The following is a 22,702-nucleotide window of genomic DNA, read 5'->3' as shown; positions in this document are numbered from 1 at the left end:
TATAATAAAGCCAGAAACTGAAATGAAGAGACTGTTGAGGAGTGATTGTAGATCAAGTGGTTGAGTGCCTGCTTCCCATGTGCGAGGTCCCGGGTTCGATCCCTGGTACCTCCTAAACAAAACAAAACAAACAAATGGAAAAACCAGTTCTCACTGGGGAGCAGATATAGTTCAGGGGCTGAGTGCCTGCTTCCTATGTATGAGGTCCTGGGTTCAATCTCTGGTACCTTCCTTAAGGAAAAAAAGCCTGTTGACAAAGAGGAAGAGGATTTTGGGGATAATACCCACTAAAGTACAAGCAGCCCTCACTCCATGCAACAGACACTGGTCCAAAATGCTGGTTTTAAAGTAAATGTCTATAAACCAAACACTAATAACACATTGGATTCCATTATAAAATCAGAGACTGTTTTGGAAAGAAGAGATTTCCAATAAATTGAAATTGCTGGAGGTAAATCTAAGAATTTATTCTAAAAAAAGAGATGTGCACAATGATTTATGCATAACCACATGATTATAATGACATTTTTCTATGTAAAATAAACCTTAGACACATACACTGAGTGTGAATGCACAAGTGTGAGAGAAAGCAAGTGTTTGTAAGAGAACATGAAAATATATAGACCAAATTATTAACAGTAAGTGCCATGTGTGTGGTAGTTAGGGGAGTGCTTGGGGTAAAGAAAGGAGATAAATAATTTTCACTTTATATACCTCTTCACTGTTTGTTATACATTAATGATATAACAATAAAATTATTTTGAAAAAGAGAGCAGGGACCAAGATATCTTAGTATAAAGAGAGTCAACGAACGTATTTTCAGAATATTACCTGTAGTTAATGCATTCCCCTTCTAACCCCTCACCAGATAGCATTCCCAATAACTCCCTTTTTCTTAGCTTTTCAAATTCTATATTTAATGTTTTGTTTTGTTTTTACATGGCTAACTTCTTTATTTCTCTCCCCTTCCCTCCCCCCCACCTCATTGTCTGCTCTGTGTCCACTCGCTGTGTGTTCTTCTGTGTCCACTTGCACTCTCAGTGGCACTGGGAAACTGCGTCTCTTTTTTGTTGCATCATCTTGCTGCATCAGCTCTCCGTGTGTGTGGCACCACTCCTGGGCAGGCTGCGCTTTTTTCACGCGGGGCGCACTCCTTGTGCATGGGGCACCCCCATGTGGGGGCACCCCTGTGTGGCACAGTATTCCTTGAGTGCAGCAGGTTTGCGCGTGGGCCAGCTCACCAAAGGGTCAGGAAGCCCTGGGTATAGAACCCTGGACCTCCCATATGGTAGGCGGACGCTCTATCAGTTGAGCCACGTCCACTTCCCTGGCTAATATCTTTATCCCACTGTGTGCTGGGTGTAACTTGGAATCAGGTACCTCGATGTTCCAATAGTGCTTTAACCACCTATTGGTGTACTATATTATGGTTTGAGGATCTTTTTTTTTTTTTTTTTTAAAGATTTATTTATTTATTTAATTTCCCCCCCTCCCCTGGTTGTCTGTTCTTGGTGTCTATTTGCTGCGTCTTGTTTCTTTGTCCACTTCTGTTGTCGTCAGCGGCACGGGAAGTGTGGACGGCGCCATTCCTGGGCAGGCTGCTCTTTCTTTTCACGCTGGGCGGCTTTCCTCACGGGCGCACTCCTTGCGCGTGGGGCTCCCCCACGCGGGGACACCCTTGCGTGGCACGGCACTCCTTGCGTGCATCAGCACTGCGCATGGCCAGCTCCACACGGGTCAAGGAGGCCCGGGGTTTGAACCATGGACCTCCCATGTGGTAGACGGACGCCCTAACCACTGGGCCAAAGTCCGTTTCCCAAGTTTGAGGATCTTTTAAACAAAATTTCATTAATCAAATAGTTACAATACAAAACAAAACAAAATGGTTACCATACTTTGTAGAATGTTACAAATACGACAAAAGTCCCTGTTCATCATACCCTAAGCTACCAATCTTTGCTGTTAAAAGTGGTGCTGCAATAAACATTTTTGTGCACGCCTCTTTGAGTAAGTTTCCCTAAAGCAGATGCAGACAAGATGAATTGCTGGATTATAAGGTATGAGTTCTCTTATTTCTGAAGAGTGGCTGTACTAATTTATACCACTGAATGAGAACATCCCCACATCCTCACCAATATTATAGGTGAGAAATTGTACTTTAAGGTTTCACTTGGCATTTTCCTGGTTTTTAGGGAAGTTGAAACTCTTCCTGATTTCAGATTTCATTTTTAAAGCTCATGTTTTCTTCTAATGCTCATCATTTTCACAGAGTGCTGCTGGTCTATCACTATCAGTGTACTATAAGAATGGTCCTATAATTATGGTTACAGGAAAAATGCTTTAATATATTAAATTTTAAAAAGCTTGTTACAAAACAGTATGCAGAACATGTTCCAAGTTTCATTAAAATACACACACACCTGCATTTGCACTATTTTAAACACACATATGCACATACGTAACTCCACAGTGTACCAAGCACCTGGCTTGTGCTAGGCTGAATTACAGAGCCCAGCAAATCACGTTCTTAATCTTAAGCCATTCCTATGGGTATGAACGAACTGTAAATACAATCTTTTGAAGATGTTATTTTTAGTTAAGGTGCGGCCAACTGAATCAGGATGGTCTTAATCCTATTACTAGAGGCCTTAGAGAGAAGGTCAAAGGGAGAAAGCCACACAAGGAACTGCAAAGGAAGAAGGGGCTTGATGCCAGGAATAAATTGTGCAACTGGTGGGATCTCAATAAAAACCAATTTTCCAATGATAAAAAAAATAAAATAAAAGAAGCAAGAAGTTGAAAGTCAAGAAACCCAGAAGATACAAAAGAGGACTCGCCATGTGATGGAAAAGCCCAAGATCCCCAAGGATCACCAGCAGCCAGCCTCAGAATGCTAATCTTTGGGGGGAAGGTATTGTTGTGCTGATGCCTTGATTTTGGATTTCCCCTAGCCTCAAAACCATACGCCAGTAAGTCTCCATTGTTTAAGACAACTCATTGTACAGTATTTGTTTTAGCAGTCAGTGCAAAAGCTTAAAAACATACAATATTTTAGCTCATCCTCACAACTACCCTTTAAGACAATAAACAATAATAATAATAAAAAAACATAATAAGTTCATAACTTTTACTATACACTTGTTTATGAAAATCATTTAGTATAATGCCTAGTTGCTAAGTAATCAATAACTGTTAGTCTTAGCTATTATCATTTATTTCAGTCAGATTTGTTCCCCACTGCATGCCCAGGGCCTAGGGCAGGGCCTGGCACATACTAAGTGCTCATTACCTATTTGTTGAGTAAATTAAGCTACTAAATGCCAGGTTCTGGCCTATGAGCTTTTACATTCCCATCTCATTTAAGCCTCATTCCCTCCAGGTGATGCCATATTTTAAGGAAGAGGAGCCAATGGCGATTTCCTCAGTAAAGAGGTAGAAACCAGTTTTACTGTAAGAGTTTCTGTCTCTATTTAGCAGACTCCTCAACGCACATCCTTACTTGTCAGGATAGCCTGAGAGCTCTGAGGATGGGAAGATCATTCATGAACATTCCTTTTCTGCTTTTAGGCACATCGAAAATAACCCATATGGCCAAGACTCCATTATTCTGGAGCATTCAGTAAAGGCTTAAAAAGCCACTCCAAGGTATTTACATTTTTGTGGTCAGTTTCACAGTTTCTTAAGAATAAGAATTATAGGAGGTTTGTATTTAGGTATTGAGCACATTAAAATTTTGGTTCTTTTTTTTTTTTAATGTGTATTTTTTTTTAAGATACTTAGATTGCATAAATGATACATAAAAAATATAGGGGATTCCTGTATGTCCCACTCCCCATACTACCCACATTTACCCACATTTACCCACATTAACAACATCCTTCATTAGTGGTACATTCACTGCAGTTGATGGACACATTTTGGAGCACTGCCACTAAGCATGGATTACATTGTTTATGTATTTTCATGTATAAATTATATAAAAAATAATAAAAGGGTGGGTTGGGGGAAAAATATTTTGGTTAGTAGTAATGTTGTGAGGATGCTCTTTAATTACTAGTTTAAAATGTTTACCAACAAAGCAAGATATTGGGGGAAGGGTAAAGTATGACAGCCCTGTATGATGTTATATATGTTTATTTTGTAAGTTCACAACTATTACTATACTTATTGTTCATGTATGTTTATGTATAAATGATATACTTCAATAAATTTTTAAAAATACAACTTAAAGATGAAAATATGCTGAGCTAAGAGAATATGAGCATAAAACTAGGAAAGTCGAAGCAATACTTCAGGCAAAAGCATGAAATTACACACAGAGCTGAACAATTAGCTAATGGCAGCAAAATAGCAACAAGATATTACAATAAATTATGGCACATCTGATCCATGTTTTCAGAACACTGAGGCTAAAAGACTGTGAGCACTCCTCTCTGGAATGCAGCAGACTAGAAAATCCTTAGAGTCTGATGTGAGCATCTGGTTGATTTGACATTCAATATTGGCCTCTTCCTCTAAGACAGATACTCTAATAAAAATCAAGACACTCAAGATTCAGGCAGAGTTACTCATGGAATATGTTAAGTTATTATTACTATATTCAGCATTAGACTGTGATAGACTAAAAAAAATAATGAAAGCTGTTACAGTTATATTTAGGATTCTTTTTTTTTTAAGACTTATTTATTTATTTATCCCCCCCCCCCCCAATCCCCTCTTCCCATCCTGCTGTTTTTGCTGTCTGTGTTGTTTTTTCTTCTCATTTTCTCTTCTCTAGGATTCACTGGGATTTGATTCTGGAGACCTCTGATGGGGAGAGAGGTTCCCTGTCAGCTGTGCCACCACAGTTTCTGGTTTCTGCGGTGCTTCACCTTGACTCTCCCCTTGTCTCTCTTTTGATGAGTCATCATCTTGCTGCGTGACTTACTTGCACGGGGCATTGGCTCACCATGCGGGCACTGGCTTACCACAAAGGCACTCACATGGGCACTGGCTTGCCACATGGGCACTGGCTTGCCGTGTGAACAGGCTTTCTCTTCTTTTTCACCAGGAGTCCCCAGGGATCAAACCCAGGTCCTCCCATACGGTAGGCGGAAGCTCTATCAGTTGAGCCACATCCACTTCCCTAGGATTCTTTTTTGATAAGTTTTCTTTAAAAGAATTCTTTTAACAACTTAAGTACAAGTATATTAACATAATTTACCTTCAGTCAGTAACTCAGGAACTAAGTTATTTTTCATCATCTTCCACCCAAAAAATGGACAAAAAGAATGTTATTCTTAAATAACTAAATAAATCTTTAATAAAAAACAAGAAGGAATTCATATAACTAAAAGCACAAAGTTGGCACTTTTGTATATCCTGCTTATGCAGTAGTTAATCAAATCTAGTTTACAGGGAAATGGATGTAGCTCAACTGATAAAGCATCTGCCTACCATATAGGAGGTCCAGGGTTAGGTATCCAGAGGTCCAGGGTTAGGTATCCAGGGTCTCCTGGCCTGTGTGGTGAGCTGGCCCAAGCACAGTACTGCTGTGCAAAGGAGTGCCATGCCATACAGGGGTGTCCCCCACTTAGGGGTGTCCCACATGGATTGCTGATGCAGCAAGATGACACAATAAAAAGAGACACAGCTTCTCAGTGCTGCCTGACAAGAATGCAAGCGGACACAGAAAAACACACAGTGATTGGACACAGACAGCATACAAGGGGGGCGGGGAGAGGGAGAGAAATAAAATAAAAACAAATCTTTTAAAAAAAAAATCTAGTTTACAAATTAACACATGGTTTTCCTAACAGCAGTATTCAGGCTAATTCTTGACATATGTTTAGTCAAATTTTCAGCCCTTTATTTCACTCCTTCTGGCCTTTCTTTGCTTTCAAATAAGGCATGCATGATTGTGAAAGAAAAAAAAAATCTACTCATTTCGGCTATATACAATAGAGGATATTGAGCAGTACACTTTTCATTCCTTAAAAATTTCTGCCCAAAATATATGAACAATGAATTAACCCTATATGGCCAACGAAAATAAATATATGAACTCAATTAATATAATACATAGAAAGAAGGGCAGAAAGGGAAGAACACAAAAAAATGATATATATACAAATTAAACCAAGTAAAATCATCTAATACATATGGATATGTCTATGCATGGTTTGGAAGCTACGAAGTATGATAAAAATAGTTGGCATTTTCAACTAACAGGATTTTTTCTTTTTTCTGCATAATTGTTGCAAAAAAATTATTTCCAAAGAAAATAGGCCAAAATTACCAAATTCCATAAAGTGTAAAAAGTATCCTGAGAGCTTTGAACAAGGGCCAAGGAAATATTTTTAGAATTTCATGGTGCTACTGGGGTTTTATAGAAAATGAAAATGTCTATACATTCATTTGAAAATAGAATAAAGTAGAAAGGGGAAAATATTCTCTTAGAGTACAGATGGTCCTTTTCCATAAGAACAACTTCTTAGCAACACTGAACACTTAACCATAACACTAACAAAGGCCAATAATCTCTCTAAATGATAGCACACTAAAAAGTACTTCTGGCTGAAAGTGGTGGGCTAGGAAAAATTATCCCTGAAAAACGAAAATCCAACTTTCTCTGGCAGCTTCATCTGGATTCTCTTTGCCACAAAAGTTGGAAGTACTTGAAATGGTGGATATCTCAATATTTTGTTACACTTTCCTTCCAATAGAAGGAAAAAGTTTTCCCTCAATTTACAGCTTTATGAAATACAGAACTATTTTAATAGCTTTGTCAGCATTTCTAAATTCTAACCAAATGTTTTCTAGCATAATAAAAAAGATACTTTTCTGGACAACAGCATTCTTTTCCTGGAAGTTCTCTTAACTTTCCAATCATCTGTGTTAGCAAGTAAGTGTTTAGAACTATATAGGCCACCATTATTTCTGCAGCATCAGTGAAGAAATAAACTTTGAGGATGGAGAGCTTTGACTGACCCCAGAATCATTCCACTCATCCCCAATTCTGGAGTGGCGTCATAATTAGAGTCTATCCTATGACTTCCGGTGGAACCAGAGAGGAGGTCACTTACCCCACTGTAATTGCTACTGTCAGGATAATAATCCTAAAATTGTAGGGGCTTATCATATGGAGGGAACAGCCGGAAAGTGAAGCTTGCATTTATATAAGCCAATAGGTGTCACCATCCTCCAATTCCTTTCCTGTAAATCCATTTGATTTTGATTTTGACCCATGAATGAAAAGCATACTACATCAGTTAAGATGCTTTTGGCTGCAAGTAAAAGAATACCTAACAGTGGCTTAAACAAGAGATGTATATTATCTCATAAAAAAAAACTCCAGGACTATTAATTGAACAAAACAGCAATGCAATCAAGATGCCTTCCCATCTTTCCCCTTGGCAATCCTTAGCATTCTGGCTTTTGTCTTTGTGCCAAAAAGTTTGCAAGATGACTACTTAATGTGCCAGGCACTACCTCCTCATACAACATCAAAGGAAGGAAGGGAGAATTTCTCCTCTATTTTTATCTGAGAGGAAAAAAATTTCCAGGATTCCCCTCCCTGGTCTCACCAGCCAGAAGTGGGTCTCATATTCCACTGATGCCCCCACCCTCTCAATTGATCAGTGACAAAGGAGAGTGGAATTACGATGATGATGGAGACCAATCTTGACTTACAGGGGACAACCTTCCCTGAGCAAGACACTAGTTCAAAATTAGCATTCTATTTTCAAGGAAGAAGGGGTAAATGGCTCTTGGGTAGGCAACCAACAATGTCAGCTGCCAGTCCTATTACAAGCACTAGTGTTCAGGGACCTGCAGTTACTCAAACAATGAAGAGAACAGTGAAGAAGTTGGCATTCCAAAGCAAATTATAAGAACAAAAATTTTCGGAGGTTCCAACAAGATGGCATCAGCTTATTTGGTGCTGGAGTTGGTAGGTCCAAGAGACTTGAATCTTTGTGCTGTCATGTGCCAGCTGGGCCCTGAGCCTCAGTGGAATTGCAACATATACTCTCCAGTTCACTGGACTCACCCAGGACACCTAACAAGGAGGCAATTATGGACAACCACCATACCAAGGAACTGAGAGTCTACAACTGCAAGCAGGGGAGTCCCATCCATTAGCCATATGGGACTAAAGTCCCCTCTCAAAAATTGGAGGTGGAGTGGGCATCACCATCCCAGAATCCTCAAATTGGGGAATGAACTATGGACTAGAGTGGCCTTACTGGTATTCTATTAATACTATAGACTTATTGTGATTCTAGCAATGGAAGAAATTATATCACTGATGTGGAGGCAGTGGCCACTGGAGGTTCTGAGGTCAGGGAGAGGGAAAACAGATATAATATGGGGGCATTTTTGGGACTTGGGAATTGTCCTGAATGACACTGCAATGACAGATACATTATCTAACTTGCCATAACCTACAGAATTGTGTGGGAGAGAGTATAAATTACAATGTAAACTATAATCCATGCTTAGTGGCAATGCTCCAAAATATGTTCATCAACTGCAATGAATGTACCACACTACTGAAGAATGTTGTTATTGTGGGTAAATGTGGGTGGTGTGGGGAGTGGGGCATACAGGAATCCCCTATATTTTTTATGTATCATTTATGCAATCTAAGTATCTTAAAAAAAATACACATTAAAAAAAAAAAGAACCAAAATTTTAATGTGCTCAATACCTAAATACAAACCTCCTATAATTCTTATTCTTAAGAAACTGTGAAACTGACCACAAAAATGTAAATACCTTGGAGTGGCTTTTTAAGCCTTTACTGAATGCTCCAGAATAATGGAGTCTTGGCCATATGGGTTATTTTCGATGTGCCTAAAAGCAGAAAAGGAATGTTCATGAATGATCTTCCCATCCTCAGAGCTCTCAGGCTATCCTGACAAGTAAGGATGTGCGTTGAGGAGTCTGCTAAATAGAGACAGAAACTCTTACAGTAAAACTGGTTTCTACCTCTTTACTGAGGAAATCGCCATTGGCTCCTCTTCCTTAAAATATGGCATCACCTGGAGGGAATGAGGCTTAAATGAGATGGGAATGTAAAAGCTCATAGGCCAGAACCTGGCATTTAGTAGCTTAATTTACTCAACAAATAGGTAATGAGCACTTAGTATGTGCCAGGCCCTGCCCTAGGCCCTGGGCATGCAGTGGGGAACAAATCTGACTGAAATCCCTGCCCTCATGGAGCTTAGAGTCTAGAGAGGATGCTCTAGTTGTTGCTTGCCATAGGAACTAAGTACATCTGGATGAAGTGAACCTGCACTAAACTGTATGGATTCCTAAAAGAGACCAATCAGTCTTAGTATCTGATTGTAGAGAATGAGAAAGCATGGTACCAGTATGCAGGGAAAGTGAGAGACTCAGAAGAAACATTACACAGAGGCAACATGGCATAGTGGATCAGGGAGACCCAATTCAAGTCACAGCTTGGCCACACCCTGGCTCTGCGATCTGCATGTATTTTCCTCTCTGAGCTGGTTTCCTCAAATACAAAGTGTGGTTAGGAGCAGTACCTGAGTTATTCTGCATCTAGCACCATAACTGACTCAAAGCAAGCATTCAACAAATGACATTTTTGATGATGATGATGATGATGATGATGATGATGATGATGATGATGATGATGATGTAAAGTGTAATACAAAGGCAAAAGGCCAATACATGTGAAGTCCAGGCAAAATATAGGAAAGGCTGAACCAGCGTTGTAGGAATGGAAGTGTGACTGGGGAGCTTGGAGAGTTAGGGAACAGATGTTTATTTCCAAAGCTAACCTAAACCATTGCTATAATGTGGAAGAATTACTATTCTGTATACAAGATTTGGAACACTGATGGTTAGGATCATGTGTCAGCTTAGCCAGGTGATGGTGCCCAGTTGTTTGGTCAAGCAAGAACTGGCCTGATTTGCACTGTGAGGACATTTCATAGGCTTAAATCATCAGTAAGCTGATTGCATCTATGGCTGATCACATCTGCAATCAACTGAGGAGATAGCTTTCAACAATGAGGGATGTCTCATCCAATCAGTTGAAGGCTTTAAAAGCATAAGTGATAATTTTAGCAGTCAGAGAGGAGAATTGCCATTTCTACTTCAGTCAGCCAGCTTCTCATGGGGAATTCACTGAAAAACTTCATTACAGTTCCAAGTTTGTGGCCCACCATAGAATTTGAACTTGTGCATCCCCACAGTTGTGTGAGATAATTTTATAAAAGCTCGTAATATTTATAGGTATCTCCTGTCAGTACTGTTTCCCTAGAGAATCTTGAATAATACAAAGACCAAGAAAATTAACTTCTAAAGCATCAGTGATGATAAAGAAAAAGTAAATGCCATCAATAGGCAAGCGGAAACTCGTTATAAGTAACTACAATATAATAGCTAATAAAAGCTTTAGCTGACCTTAGTAAAATCTTATTTACTGGACCTTAAGCATCACCACCTACAGGTTAGCCCTGAATTTGATATTTACTGACAAGGTCCTGCTGCTTCTTTCACTAACTACTTCAATGAACGTGCATGTGAGTTCACACCTGTTATGACACTGATTCATTCACTCCAAACAGAGGCTAATTACCTTCCTTCCTTCCCTCCCTCCCTTCCTTCCTTCCTTGAGATATGGGGGCTGGAGAATGAACCCAGGAACCTCACAGGTAGGAAGCTGGCACAAAACTACTGAGCCATATCAGCTCCCCTGAGTTGGTTTTTTCGTGTTTGTTTATTATTTTTGTTTTTAGGAAGCACCGGAAACCGAACCCAGGTCCTCCCATGTGGGCAGCCGGAGCTCAATGGCTTGAGCCACATCCACTCCGAGGCAAACTATCTTAACAGTTAACTGCCACAGGAAATTAGATTGGGGGGCAGGGGGGACAACAGTAAGTGGGGTAGAATGGAATGATCTTTGAAGACGTTAGATTTGCCTCTGCCAGTAAGTGAACCATTTCTCCTTCCTAAACCGTAAAGTCAGGCAAATTTAGTAGTGGTAAAATTTAGTGTTTTTATGAATTAACTGCCAATTACTTGTCTTAGTTGAGTTGGATGTCAGGTTAGCCTAGTAGCAGAGGTCAATGCACCCCTAAGACAGCTGTATGAGATGTAGGGAGAGCCTCAGAGCTATATGGATAGGCCTCTATATGACCATTAGGAGGTCACCACCCTCTCTGAGCTCCAGTATTCTTACCTGTAAAACGGGATTGTCACCTTCTGGCAGGGTGTAATGAGGATTAAATGAGACCAGGTATATACTGTACCTTTTAGTTCCTAGAACTCAGGAGGCACTTAGAAAATGGTAGTTTTTGTTACTGCTTTTATCATAGGCTCACCAATAAGCACTTACCTAAAGAAACCACAGCAACACTCTCAGGCAAAAAATGCAATCTGTAACGGATCAGTAAATGCACCAATATGATGCAGATAGCTGTGGGAAAAAATAAGACATTTTAACAATTTTGAATGATAAACACCAAGTTCAAGGGTGTGGTTACTTCTGGGGGGCTAAGAGGAGGGAAATGGAACTAGACAAGGAGAGAATGAGGCTCAAATATATTTTTTCAGAGTCTGATTTCTTAACCTGGAGACTCACATGTGCTCATTATATATTTCTCTATAGTTTTTGATGGCTGAATTAGTTCATTTGCCAGTGCTGAAAAAAAAAAAAAAGAAATCTAACTTTTTAGTAAACTGTTAAAACTTTATAGAACCATTTAAAAATTGCTCAAACTTTCTTGATTTGAGAAATGGTCCTCAACTTCTCTGATGTAATCATCAGCTGGAAACATCTCACTAGTAAGGAGGAAAATGAGGAAATTGATTCCTTTTGCATAAATGTAACCATGATAGAATATGCCATGTGATTGATTCTCTTTTATCATAAAGGAAGTTAAGGGAGTGGATGTAGCTCAGGGGTTGAATGCCTGCCTCCCATATACAATCCCTGGTACCTCCTTAAAACAAAAAAAATAAAGGAAGCAAGGGTACTTTACAAACAGGATCAAGTACATACTTTGATTTGGTGACAAGAACATTAGAGCTCTTAGGATCTCTGACTACCGTGTCCTGAGGCTCCCACTGGTTGAGACCTCTGCACAAGCCAAGCGCTAGTTGTCATGTCTAAAACTCCTACATGTAATTTCATGGTCCAAATGTTTCTTTTTCCTTTTTTTTTTTTTAAGATTTATTTTATTTATTTCTCCCCCTCCCCTCCCCATTCCCCCTGTTGTCTGCTCTCTGTGTCCATTTGTTATGTGTTCTTCTGTGTCTGCTTGTGTTCTCATTAGGTGGCTCCGGGAACTGATAACTGGAACCTACTGGAGTGGGAGAGAGGCAATTACTCTCTTGTGCAACCTCAACTCTGTTCTGCTACGTCTTCTTATTTTTCTCTCCTGTGTCTCTCGTTGCACCATCTTGCTACGCCAGCTCTCCATGCCAGCTGGCACTCCTGCATGGGGCAGCTTTCCTGCACTGGGCAGCATTCCCATGCAGCGACATTCCTGCATGGACCGGCACTCCTGCGTGGGCCGGCACTCCATGTGGGCCAGCTCGCTGCATGGGCCAGCTTACCCTCACCAGGAGGCCCTGGGCATCAAACCCCGGACCTCCTATATGATAGACAGGAGCCCAATTGGTTTAGCCACATCCATTTCCCTCAAAATGTTTCTTTTATTAGCTATCTAGATGACATACTATCTAATGGATTATAATATTAATATAAGTAGTATATATACACATATGGAATGTTTAAACAATCTGCATGGCTATGAACCTGCTTTCAGAGCCTGACTTGACAAATTAGATTTCTTCATTCCTACCAAAAAGCACCAGTTGGCCAAAGGAAGAACAGTTATAAATATAGACATTTTGTCCTCCTTTCATACTGTGCTTTAAGCTATCAATCTGTGATGTTACTTTAATATATATATTTAACCCAGTTAGAAAAATCCTACATTAAATAATAAGTGCAAGAAAATAGTTCCAGTGGATAAGCACAACCTGTAGCCTATGGGGGGGGGGGGGGGTAGAGGGTGATAAGAACAAAAGTAGAAAGAAAATAGATCTAGATAATTATATCAGTTTCTGGGAAGCAGATGTGGCTGAACTGATAAGAGTGCCCACCTACCATACAGAAGGTCCAGAGTTCGAACCCAGAGTCTCCTGGCCTATGTGGTGAGCTGGCCCACATGTAAGGAGTGCCATGCCACACAGGGGAGCCCCACGTGCAAGAAGAGCACCCCACGCAAGAAAAGCACAGCCTGCCCAGGAGTGGTGCCACATACATGGAGAGCTGACACAGCAACATAATGCAACAAAAAGAGACACAGATTCCTGGTGCCACCGAGAATGCAAGCGGACACAGAAGCACACACAGCTAATGGATACAAAACAGCAGACAACGGGGGTGGGGGTATTGTGATAAATAAAATAAATCTTCGAAAATAAATAAATCAATCAGTTTCTGCTCTTCCTTTGCACCAAATTGAATGAATGAAGTTTATCTTGCATATTTATTTGCAGCTTTCAGAGCAAAAGGGAAAACTGTCTCTCAATAGGGAAAGCTAAATATAAGATTTATCAATGTTAAGCAATGGTCTTCAGACATTAAAAAGAATGAGGTAGAGACAAAAAAAACAAAAAAAACAAACAAATAAAACACTGACATGTAAAGAATTCTCAAGACATTCTTTGAGGTGAAAAAGCAAGTCATAGGACCCTGTCTATGTTAAAACAAACTCCAAATTATTTTTACTAGTACATGTTTATGTGCATATGAATGTATACCCATGAATACACATAGAAGCACATGTTTTCAAGTATACTTAGAAAATAAACAGCAAGAAAGAACAGAAAGTTCTGTGTGGTAGGTAGGGTATGTATACCCTAAGTTAATATGCTTCCAATTTCACATGCTTGAAGCAGAAACTATAGGAACAATATTAAATCATACACATCATTTTTAGTGAGTCCATTAAGTTTAATGGCCCATAAAATGTATGTATCAAACGATCCTATTAACTCTACTGTAAGCAATAACAGTAACTCACTGCTGTTCTTGTGGAGTCAAAAACCAGCAAGGGTTAAATGTAAGTAGACGCATTTCAAGCTTCTAAAGAGTCAAAATAACTGAAGTTTTGGCATCCCTTCTCAACACCTGGGAAAATACTATAATCTTGTATCATGCTAATAAGACAAAGAAGTTACAATTTCATTTGATTCAACTAAAACAGGAAACAAAGGTAGCAAGTAGGTGCCATGTCAGGAGTTCCTGGGATCTAGACTAAACTATGAATTAATTTCCTTTTATTCATTATAGCTAGTGTATTTAGTGCGTTAGCAGTTTATAGATTAAGAATAGTCTCTTTTTCTTTATCAGATTTGCATTGTTTGAACATTTAATCAGAAATAATTAACAGAACAGAGAAAAAAATGCCTTCAATTTTACTTAAAAAGAAAGCATCATTCCATTCTGCTGCCACATGCTGAACTACACATAAAACATGGGGATGCCAATTAATAAACTGCCAAGAATCTGATTAGGTAAAACAGTATCTACCTGACATTAGTGTGTCTCTAAAACAGGGTTTTTAAACAATAAGTCCATGAGCTTGATTTGAAATTTTTAAAAAAACATTTTTCTTGTGGGATATGTTGGTGCAGATATATTTATTAAATACACAGTATACTGTGAACTTAGTAAGGGGTCCATGGGACAAAAAAGGTTAAGAATCCCTGCTCTAGAATCTAGGTTTACGATCTATTTGAAGAGAAGACAATCCAAGAGAAATATGCTGCCCTATTAAATACAGCTCAGCGCTTTTGGGCTCCAAAGATGTATTAACACAGGCAGTATTTTGCCCGGATTGAAAAACACATTATAAATACCTCTTTTATGGTCTCTGGAACAAGTTAATCTTAAATGTTCCACACCCTGAAGGTTACTTTTAAAGTCCTATACCTTTCATTCTCCCTTCAAAAGAAGTGATTATAAAACAATTTTTTCCATGTGTGCCTCTTATATTCTCTCACATATCAAGCAAACAAGAAAAGTACATGAATAATGCTCCTTAATCCTGAAGAAAGATTGCTTAAGAATTGCTTTTCTTCTTTGTATTCAACTACAGTTTTTTTCAACAAAAGGAACACAAAACGAAACAGAGTCCTTGATTGTGGAATTATTATAATAAATGCCTAGGAACATGATTCAGCTACATTGAGAGGGTAAAATATTACCAGGGCATATTCATCTACATGGGATATGATACGCTTTTGATTTGTGTACTTTTTATGAAAATGTTAAAAAGTTTTTAAAAATCTATGTGACAAGGATGAGTTGTAGGATTTAAAAAAACAGTCCTTGTAGACATCAGAGGAATCCAAGTCCAGTCCCAGCTTTCACTTTTCTAAAAAGATCTAATCTAATTAGACATATGACTTCAGTATGATTAAAGAAACTCAGAAAATGTAAAAGTGCCTACTTCATTTCTTCAATGAGTGTTTGGACTTGGTCAAACTCTAAGCTATTTCTTCCTTAGTTAGCTAATCCAAAGCGGCTATACAGTTTCAACTGAATTTTTTTTATCTAAAACCTTGCCTACTGTCTACCACCTCCAAGAAGCATTTAAATTATTGTCTTTTATCTAAACTTCTCAAACGGGGTCTAGAGATCTTGATTCCAGGCTCATCTGTCACCAAAGGTGTGTTAGTCACTTAACTCTCCCCGCCTAAGTTTCCTCACCCATTAAAGGAGGAGGTGGACAAGATGAGATTTTAAGTTTGCAAGAGTGAACCTGTTCACAGGAAAACATTACATAAATCAGTAACAGTACAAGTGGCATACAGATATGGCCAAAGTTGTGATAATGGTTAATGGGTATGACAGAGGTTGAGGAAAACAGTGTGCTGGGGCAAAGGTTTCTAATTTTTCACCTCATTAGTAAAACCTTTATCTAGATAAAATTTCACAGGGAAGTCCAATAGATATAACAGACACAAATGCTGCTCCGGTTGAAACTAAGGTCAGAAGGTTGGATGGCCTCCCATTTGACTCCCCCTTCCTCCACCACCACTACCACCTACACATAACATACACATACACACACTGACTCCTAGAAGCACAGCATGAAATTCCCTAAACTAGATGTCCAAAGTTCTTTCCAGGTCAAAAATTCTTTAATTCTTTCTTCCAAAGGACGCCTAAGGTATTATGTAAAAGACACTTCAGAACTCTTAAGCCCTGTGATTTTATAAAGGAAAAGGAGTGCTCTGCTAAGAATTGGTCATTTTCCCTTAGTGCTTGAAGTGGAAAACAAAACCGGAGGAAAAGTCAACATAACAAACAGTGGTGACAATGTTAACCATACAAACAGACACTCAAGCTGGCAGACGATGGCGTCTCTGTATTCACCTAAGACAAGGAGGCTGAAGAAAATGGTCATGCCGCTCGACTGCTCCTCCTGCTGAGCCTGCTCCCCTGTTTGCACCGGGAGGATGGGCTTGGCAGGGGTCGGGAGCACCAGTTTCGTCGTGACAACCAGAGTGGTGTGGAGAGTGACATTGAGACCCTCATGAGTTGTGTTGGGGAACCTGTCGGAGGATATAAAAAGCAGCAGAATCAGATAAAAGTAAAAGGGCCCCAAAGTTTCAATCCACACTCCTTAAAAAAGAACCTGGCAAAGGGCTGTATGTGACGCACAAGTCTCACAACCAACAGGAAGGCCTTGAAGAGAAACTGATTAAGAAAATTCCTCTCTGCTGCAGCAAGAGTATGGCAGTGGCCTCAGGTGCTTTTTGACATAGCCACTGCAGATGACAGGCAAGAGGGAGAATCAGGGCCCACACAGAAACAAAATTGCCTGCTCTTTGGCACTTACTAGGGGCTTTAAAGGGAAGCACACTGGAAAACGTCACCATGTTGCAAGCGCCAAGTACATTGTGAGCACCTTGATTTCTCTAGTTCATGCTCAAGGTTGCAGAAGCCACCTAAATTTGCTCAGCTATTGATCTGGTTGGAATGCCCTCCCTAACCTTACTAAATCTGTCTCAGCTTTCAAGAGGTTCAAGTATCATCTCTGTAATACTCCACTCAGCCCCAATTCAACCCTCTCTACCATTTATGTTTCCACAGCTCTCTCCTCAAGTTGTCTTGGGATCGTGAACTAAAATACTGACATAAAATTTTAACTGTATTATAACAACTAACATTTATTGAGCACTTGCTTCATTCAGGTACTAGCTAACACACCACTTCTCATTTAATAGTCACAACGTTCCTGAGGTGGGTACGATTACTTTCCCTTTTACTTACAGGTATTTGAGGTTTAGAGTAGTTATGTAACTTGGCCAATGTCACATAACTAAGTTGGTGGCACAGAGCCAAACTTCATATTAAATTCTGAGTTCACTGGGCTATACCACTGCTTTTGCTTTGTGCTGCCTCTGAGGCTCAGTTTAGGGTGCAAATGCTCAATAAGTAAGTTGACTAAATGAAATGACCATTCACACCTGGCCAAGAGATATATCTGAAAAGCTGCCGGGTCAGAAAATCGAAAAATCAATCAAGGGGTCCCTTATTAATTTTTATATACTCATTGTACAAACACAGATAGGACCTCTATAACATGCAACAGATTGTGCCCCCACAGGTTTGGAGGGAGATGGACTAACAGCGGTCCCTGCCAAGTAGTGGAGGACACAGACCCTTCCCTATTTCATCTCCTACAGGTTGTCCCCCGGCTTTCTACACTCCAGCCACCCTGCCTTTCTTTCTGTCCCTCAAAAGCACTAAGCCCTTTCCTGCTTCAGGCCTTTTGCACTTGCTGTCCCCTTGCCCATCTCTTCTAATGATCACTAATGTCTCAGGCCCTCCGCCACTCCCCCACCCTAAAATTGGTCGATTTCCTTCAGAGCACTTCTTATGATCTGAAATTATCCTGTTTGTTGATTTATTTATGGTCTTTTTTCCCCATTAAAATGTAAGTTCCCTGAGGGCGGCTCCTGGACTGCCTCCTTAACTGCTGTGTGCCAAGCGCCCAAGCGTTACGAAATGAACGAATGAATGAAACTCAGTGGAGACATATTGACTGGAGGGAAGGGGGGAAGACTTCCCGGAGGAATGTTGGAGTCAGTAGAAGTCAGATGACCGAAATCTGGGCAAGTGAAATTCAGGCTGTTTCTTCAAAACGGCTCTCGAAGCCTGCGCTGGGTAGCCGCTCCCCCGCCCAAGTACGCCGCAGGGGCCCCGGACTCGAAGCCAGGCCCGCCCCTCCCACCCTCCTCGCAGGCGCCGGTAGGGTCAGATCTGGCCAACGGACACAAAGAGCTCCGCCTTCCGGAGCCGGAGGGCGGCCTGAGGCGCCTGCAGTCACCCGCTGGGGCCCAGCCCTGCCGCCTCCGCCGCCCCGGAAAAGCCCACTCACTCCTCTTCCGCCATCTTCTCCCCCATCCTGCGGAACCTCCCGGACCACAGAGTCTGAAGCCCCGGGGCTAGCAGGATCCGCCTTTGCTTCCGGCTTCCGCTGGAGGCGCGGGCGGTCGGGCGAGCGGGGGCGGGATATCGGGTGAAAAAGGGCGGCCCCTCTGTCCCTTCATCTCGGTGGCCCGAGGGTGGGCGGAGGTGCGTGGGAGGATCCTCCGCGGGCTTCCGAGTTGCGCGTCCCGCTAGAGCCATATGACTATGTGCGTTCAGAGATAATGGCGTTTCCCTACCACTGGGTGGGGACTGTTTGGGGGAAAGTCCGGTGAGGTCACTGTTGACTCACGCTGAGGGCACGCATCGTTCTCCCTGAGCTCTGAACTTTTACTCTGCGGAGAGTTGCGAAAGAACTTAGCTTCCAGCCTAGGCTGTAACCCCAAAGAAAAAGCGTTTCCAGAAAAGGCGTTTCCAGGCGGAGCCTCAAATATCGTCAGCTGTAAATAACGTGGACTTTGCAGAATTGCTCAATTAATATTTTATCTCCAGCGTAGGTGGCTGAGGATCTAGGGATGGATCAATTATTAATTTCTTCATTGATTCAACAATTGATTCGGTCCCTACTGTGGGGTTGGAGATCCAGGAGGAAACAAGGGGGAGTTGGAGGGAAAGGATGGTCCCATCAGGAGGCGGGTCCCCTATTGTAAGGCCTTTGGATTCGCTTCCTCACTTCTATTGTTACCTTGTTTTCAAGCCATGATATCTCAACTGGATACCTGCTCCATGTAAGGTCTCCCTGACTCTGCCCGTTTCTTACACTCTATATACCTCACAACATATTTTCCACAAAGGGCAGCCTTTCAAAACACGAGCCACTCTGCTCAAAACCGCCAATGGCTCCCAATCTCAATCAGATTAAAAACAAGCAAAAAACGAAAACCAGACAAACAGAAAAACCCTACAAGAACCTACACTAGGAACACTTCCATCTTTGCACTTGCTGATCCCTCATCTGGAATGCTCTGCTTTTTGGTAACCCTTTGACTCCAACCTTCCCCACCAGCAGGTTTCTGTTTAACCCTTACATTGTCTATTAGCCCTTATCGTTTAACATTCAGCCCCTCCCCCCCACACACACTATATATTTTACTTACATATTTGTTTATTGTCGATCTCCTGCCATGAGAGTGTAACCTTCATGAATGCTGGGATCTTTGTCTAATTTGTTCTCTGTTGTATCTTCAATGCCTAAAACAGTACCTTGCAGATAATAGGTTCTCAATAATAAACGCTTGTTGTGACATGGATTAAAGACCTAAATTTAAGAGCAAAAACTATAAAACTTTTGGAAGAAAACATAGAGACAAATCTGCATAACCTTGGGTTCTCAAAACTATGACACCCAAAGCACAGGCAACAACTACAAAAATAGTTAAATTGGACTTTATTAAAATTAAAAACTTTTGTGCATTAAAGAACACTATCAAGAAAGTGAAAAGTCAACTCAAAATGGGAGAAAACAGTTGTATATCATACATCTGATAAGGGCATAATATCCAGACTGTATAAAGAATGCCTACAATTCAAAAAGACAGCTCTGTTTAAAAATGGGTACAGAAGTTGAATATTCATTTCTCTAAAGAAGATATAAAAATGGCCAATAAACATATAAAAAGATGCTCATCATCATTAGTTATTAGGGAAATGCAAATCGAAACCATAATAAGATTCTACTTCACACCCTTTAGGACTGCTATTATCCAAATAAGTGTTGGCAAGGATGTGAAGACATTGGTACCTGGCTGATGGGAATGTAAAATGGGGCAGACCCTGTAGAAAACAGACCCTTAGCATGGAACATCATTGTGAAATTTCAAAATACTGAGAACAAAGATCCTGCAAACTTCCAGAAAAAGGGGGAAACACAGGTCACATTTAAACCATCAAGGAACAGAATAATTTTGGGCTTCCCAACAGAAACTTGGGAGCAAGTAGGCAATGACTGTCTTCAAAATTCTGAAGGAAAATGATTTCCCAGCTAAGCAATCATCAAAGGAGAGGACAGAATAAAAACATTTTCACATATGGAAAAATTCAACATTTCTACTTCCCACACCCCTTTTCTCAGGGATCATCTGAAAACTGTGCTATCCTGAAAGGAAGGGAAACAAGAATTAGACACGGGACGCAGTAAAGAGAAACTGAGTGCCAAGAGAGAGGCAATGGGAATTCCCAAATGATGGTAACGGTGATGTGGGCTATGGGTGGAAGGCTCTTTGTCTCTTCAGAGATAACCTAAGCTGAAGGCTGTGGATGTGGAACGGTAAGAGGCTGCAGTCCTGCCCTTAGGGACAATGGCAACAGGCTCCAGTCCCAGGAAACAGTTTAACAATGCAAGGGCTATAAACTTTAAGTATTTAGGGGAAATGCAAAAACCAAATATGCTAAAAGCTTATCTAGAATATCTGGAGTCCATGCTAAAAGCCTACCTAAGATGTGGAAGATATATATGCTAATTGAAGCCTATTGAGAACTGAAACAAAGGGACCATTTGGCCTTTCCTCTCTGTATAAAAGACGTTTGAAAATCTTGTTCAGGGCTCCGGATTCAAACAAAAAGCTCCCGAGTCCTGCCGGCAGTCAATAAACCATTTTTCCTTCTCAAAATCATTCCTGAGTCCTGGCCTCTCTATACTCAAATAATTGAACTTCTCTCAAATTCTACAACAACGGGAGATTCCTGGATGACAACTATGCAGGAAAGACCCCAACCAGTGCAGGTTTAAGCAAGTCCGGAGGCACCACGGGAAATTTCTTCAAGAATGGAGAGAATTTCTGTTGCATGGGAATGTCTTGCAAGGAGACTTGGACCACTGACAAAGGGTTTATAATTGAACTTATGAGAAGTACTGAGAAAATTAAACCAGCGTGTATGTGGGGCAGGGGACAGGGCAAGATAACTCTTCATTCAAGCAAAAGAGAAAGTTGTGCAGGCAAGCAAGGTCATCATAGTTCACCAGAGAGCTCACCTGTGAATGGCATTTTTACCTGGTCACAATAATATAAACAGTAAATTAGGATCTCACCAAAATTACTATGTGACTATACTGGGAGGGCAAGGGGATCGCAAGTGGGGGTGTGTGGGTTGGTGGTGGTGGCTGGTTTGGGGAAGAGAAGCACAATCCTCATATCCTATAGTGGTGTGACCAATTATACCAAAAACTGAAAAAATTAAGAAGTGGCAACAGAAGCATATTATTTAGAGACATGAAGTTAAAACCAACAAAATCAGCCAAAAGTGGTCAAGGCGGTTATATTGAAGAAGGGGAAGTGGGAAGAGGGATGAAACTAGAGGATTTATGTTTTTAGAACTATTTGACTCTTCAACCTATGTGTGTGCTTAACTTTGCTACAAATAAAATCTAAAACCAAAACAGAAAAAAGGATAGGAGTAATATATATTAAAATGTTGTTTTGATCATGGTTATCTCTGAATTGTAGATCTTGGTATTTTTTTCCTTTTGCTTATTACTTTTTTTGTTGTTGTTTTTAGAATTATTTCTGCAAATGACATACAGTTTGAAATAAGGGAAAATATTACTTTTTTTTAAAAGGAAAAAAACCAAAAACTAAGATAAACTTAGTGGCGGCCTGGAAGCCGGTGTTTCCATCTGTCAGATCTCATGGTGGGGATGGTGGGGGGATACAAAGGTGACCTGAGGGAAGGAAGATTCCATAGAACCTGGTGACTCATAGAATAGGAGGAAGAGGCAGTGTCAGAGACAGAGGTGTCAGAATAACCTTGGTCTTGACTTCCTGTTTTCACTCCTGAACCTACCACTCTTCCCCTTACAATTTATTTACAAGGTAGTCCAAGTGATCTTTTAAAAGCACATAACAGATCATGCCACTCCCCTATTAAACCATCCGCTGGCTTCCCATATCCCTGAGAACAAAACCCAAACTCGTTTTGCATCTGCAAGGGCCTGCTGGGACTGGTTCCTGCCCCTGCTGGGGTCTCTGCCCTCCTCTTAGACCTCCTCTCCAGCCCCACCCTGCTCACTGATCTCCAGGCCAACTCACTTATCAGCTACTTAGACATGCCAAGCCTAGCCCTAGCTCAGGACTTTTGTACTCTTTGTTCCTTTATCTATCTTCCAGATCATCATTTTGCTGCCTTCTGATAACTCAGGTCCCATCACAAATGTCCTCATCTAAGAGCCGTCTTCCAGAACCACCCTGCCTCAACAGTCTGCCCACCTGCCCCACCCAGTTACCATCTCTCCCA

The 22,702-nt window shown here is 40.8% G+C and overlaps 1 protein-coding gene across 2 annotated transcripts in view; it reads right to left on the bottom strand.

The window, feature by feature from the left end:
• SLC9A8 (solute carrier family 9 member A8) overlaps positions 1 to 18,708 on the bottom strand; it is a 99,777-nt gene extending 81,069 nt beyond the window's left edge. For both annotated transcript variants that reach the window (XM_058287219.2, XM_058287220.2), the window contains exons 1-3: positions 18,423 to 18,708; positions 16,412 to 16,590; positions 11,351 to 11,431 (exon numbers count right to left, since the gene is read on the bottom strand). In XM_058287219.2, the coding sequence (XP_058143202.1) occupies positions 11,351 to 11,431; positions 16,412 to 16,590; positions 18,423 to 18,673 (511 nt within the window). In that variant the 5' untranslated portion in view covers positions 18,674 to 18,708. The remainder of the gene's footprint in view (positions 1 to 11,350; positions 11,432 to 16,411; positions 16,591 to 18,422) is intronic.
• Positions 18,709 to 22,702: the final 3,994 nt, after the last annotated feature.

Source organism: Dasypus novemcinctus, chromosome 24, assembly GCF_030445035.2.
Source record: "Dasypus novemcinctus isolate mDasNov1 chromosome 24, mDasNov1.1.hap2, whole genome shotgun sequence".
Taxonomy (NCBI): domain Eukaryota; kingdom Metazoa; phylum Chordata; class Mammalia; order Cingulata; family Dasypodidae; genus Dasypus; species Dasypus novemcinctus.
The sequence above is the reverse complement of the archived record's forward strand: the minus strand, read 5'-3'. Positions and strand labels throughout refer to the sequence as shown.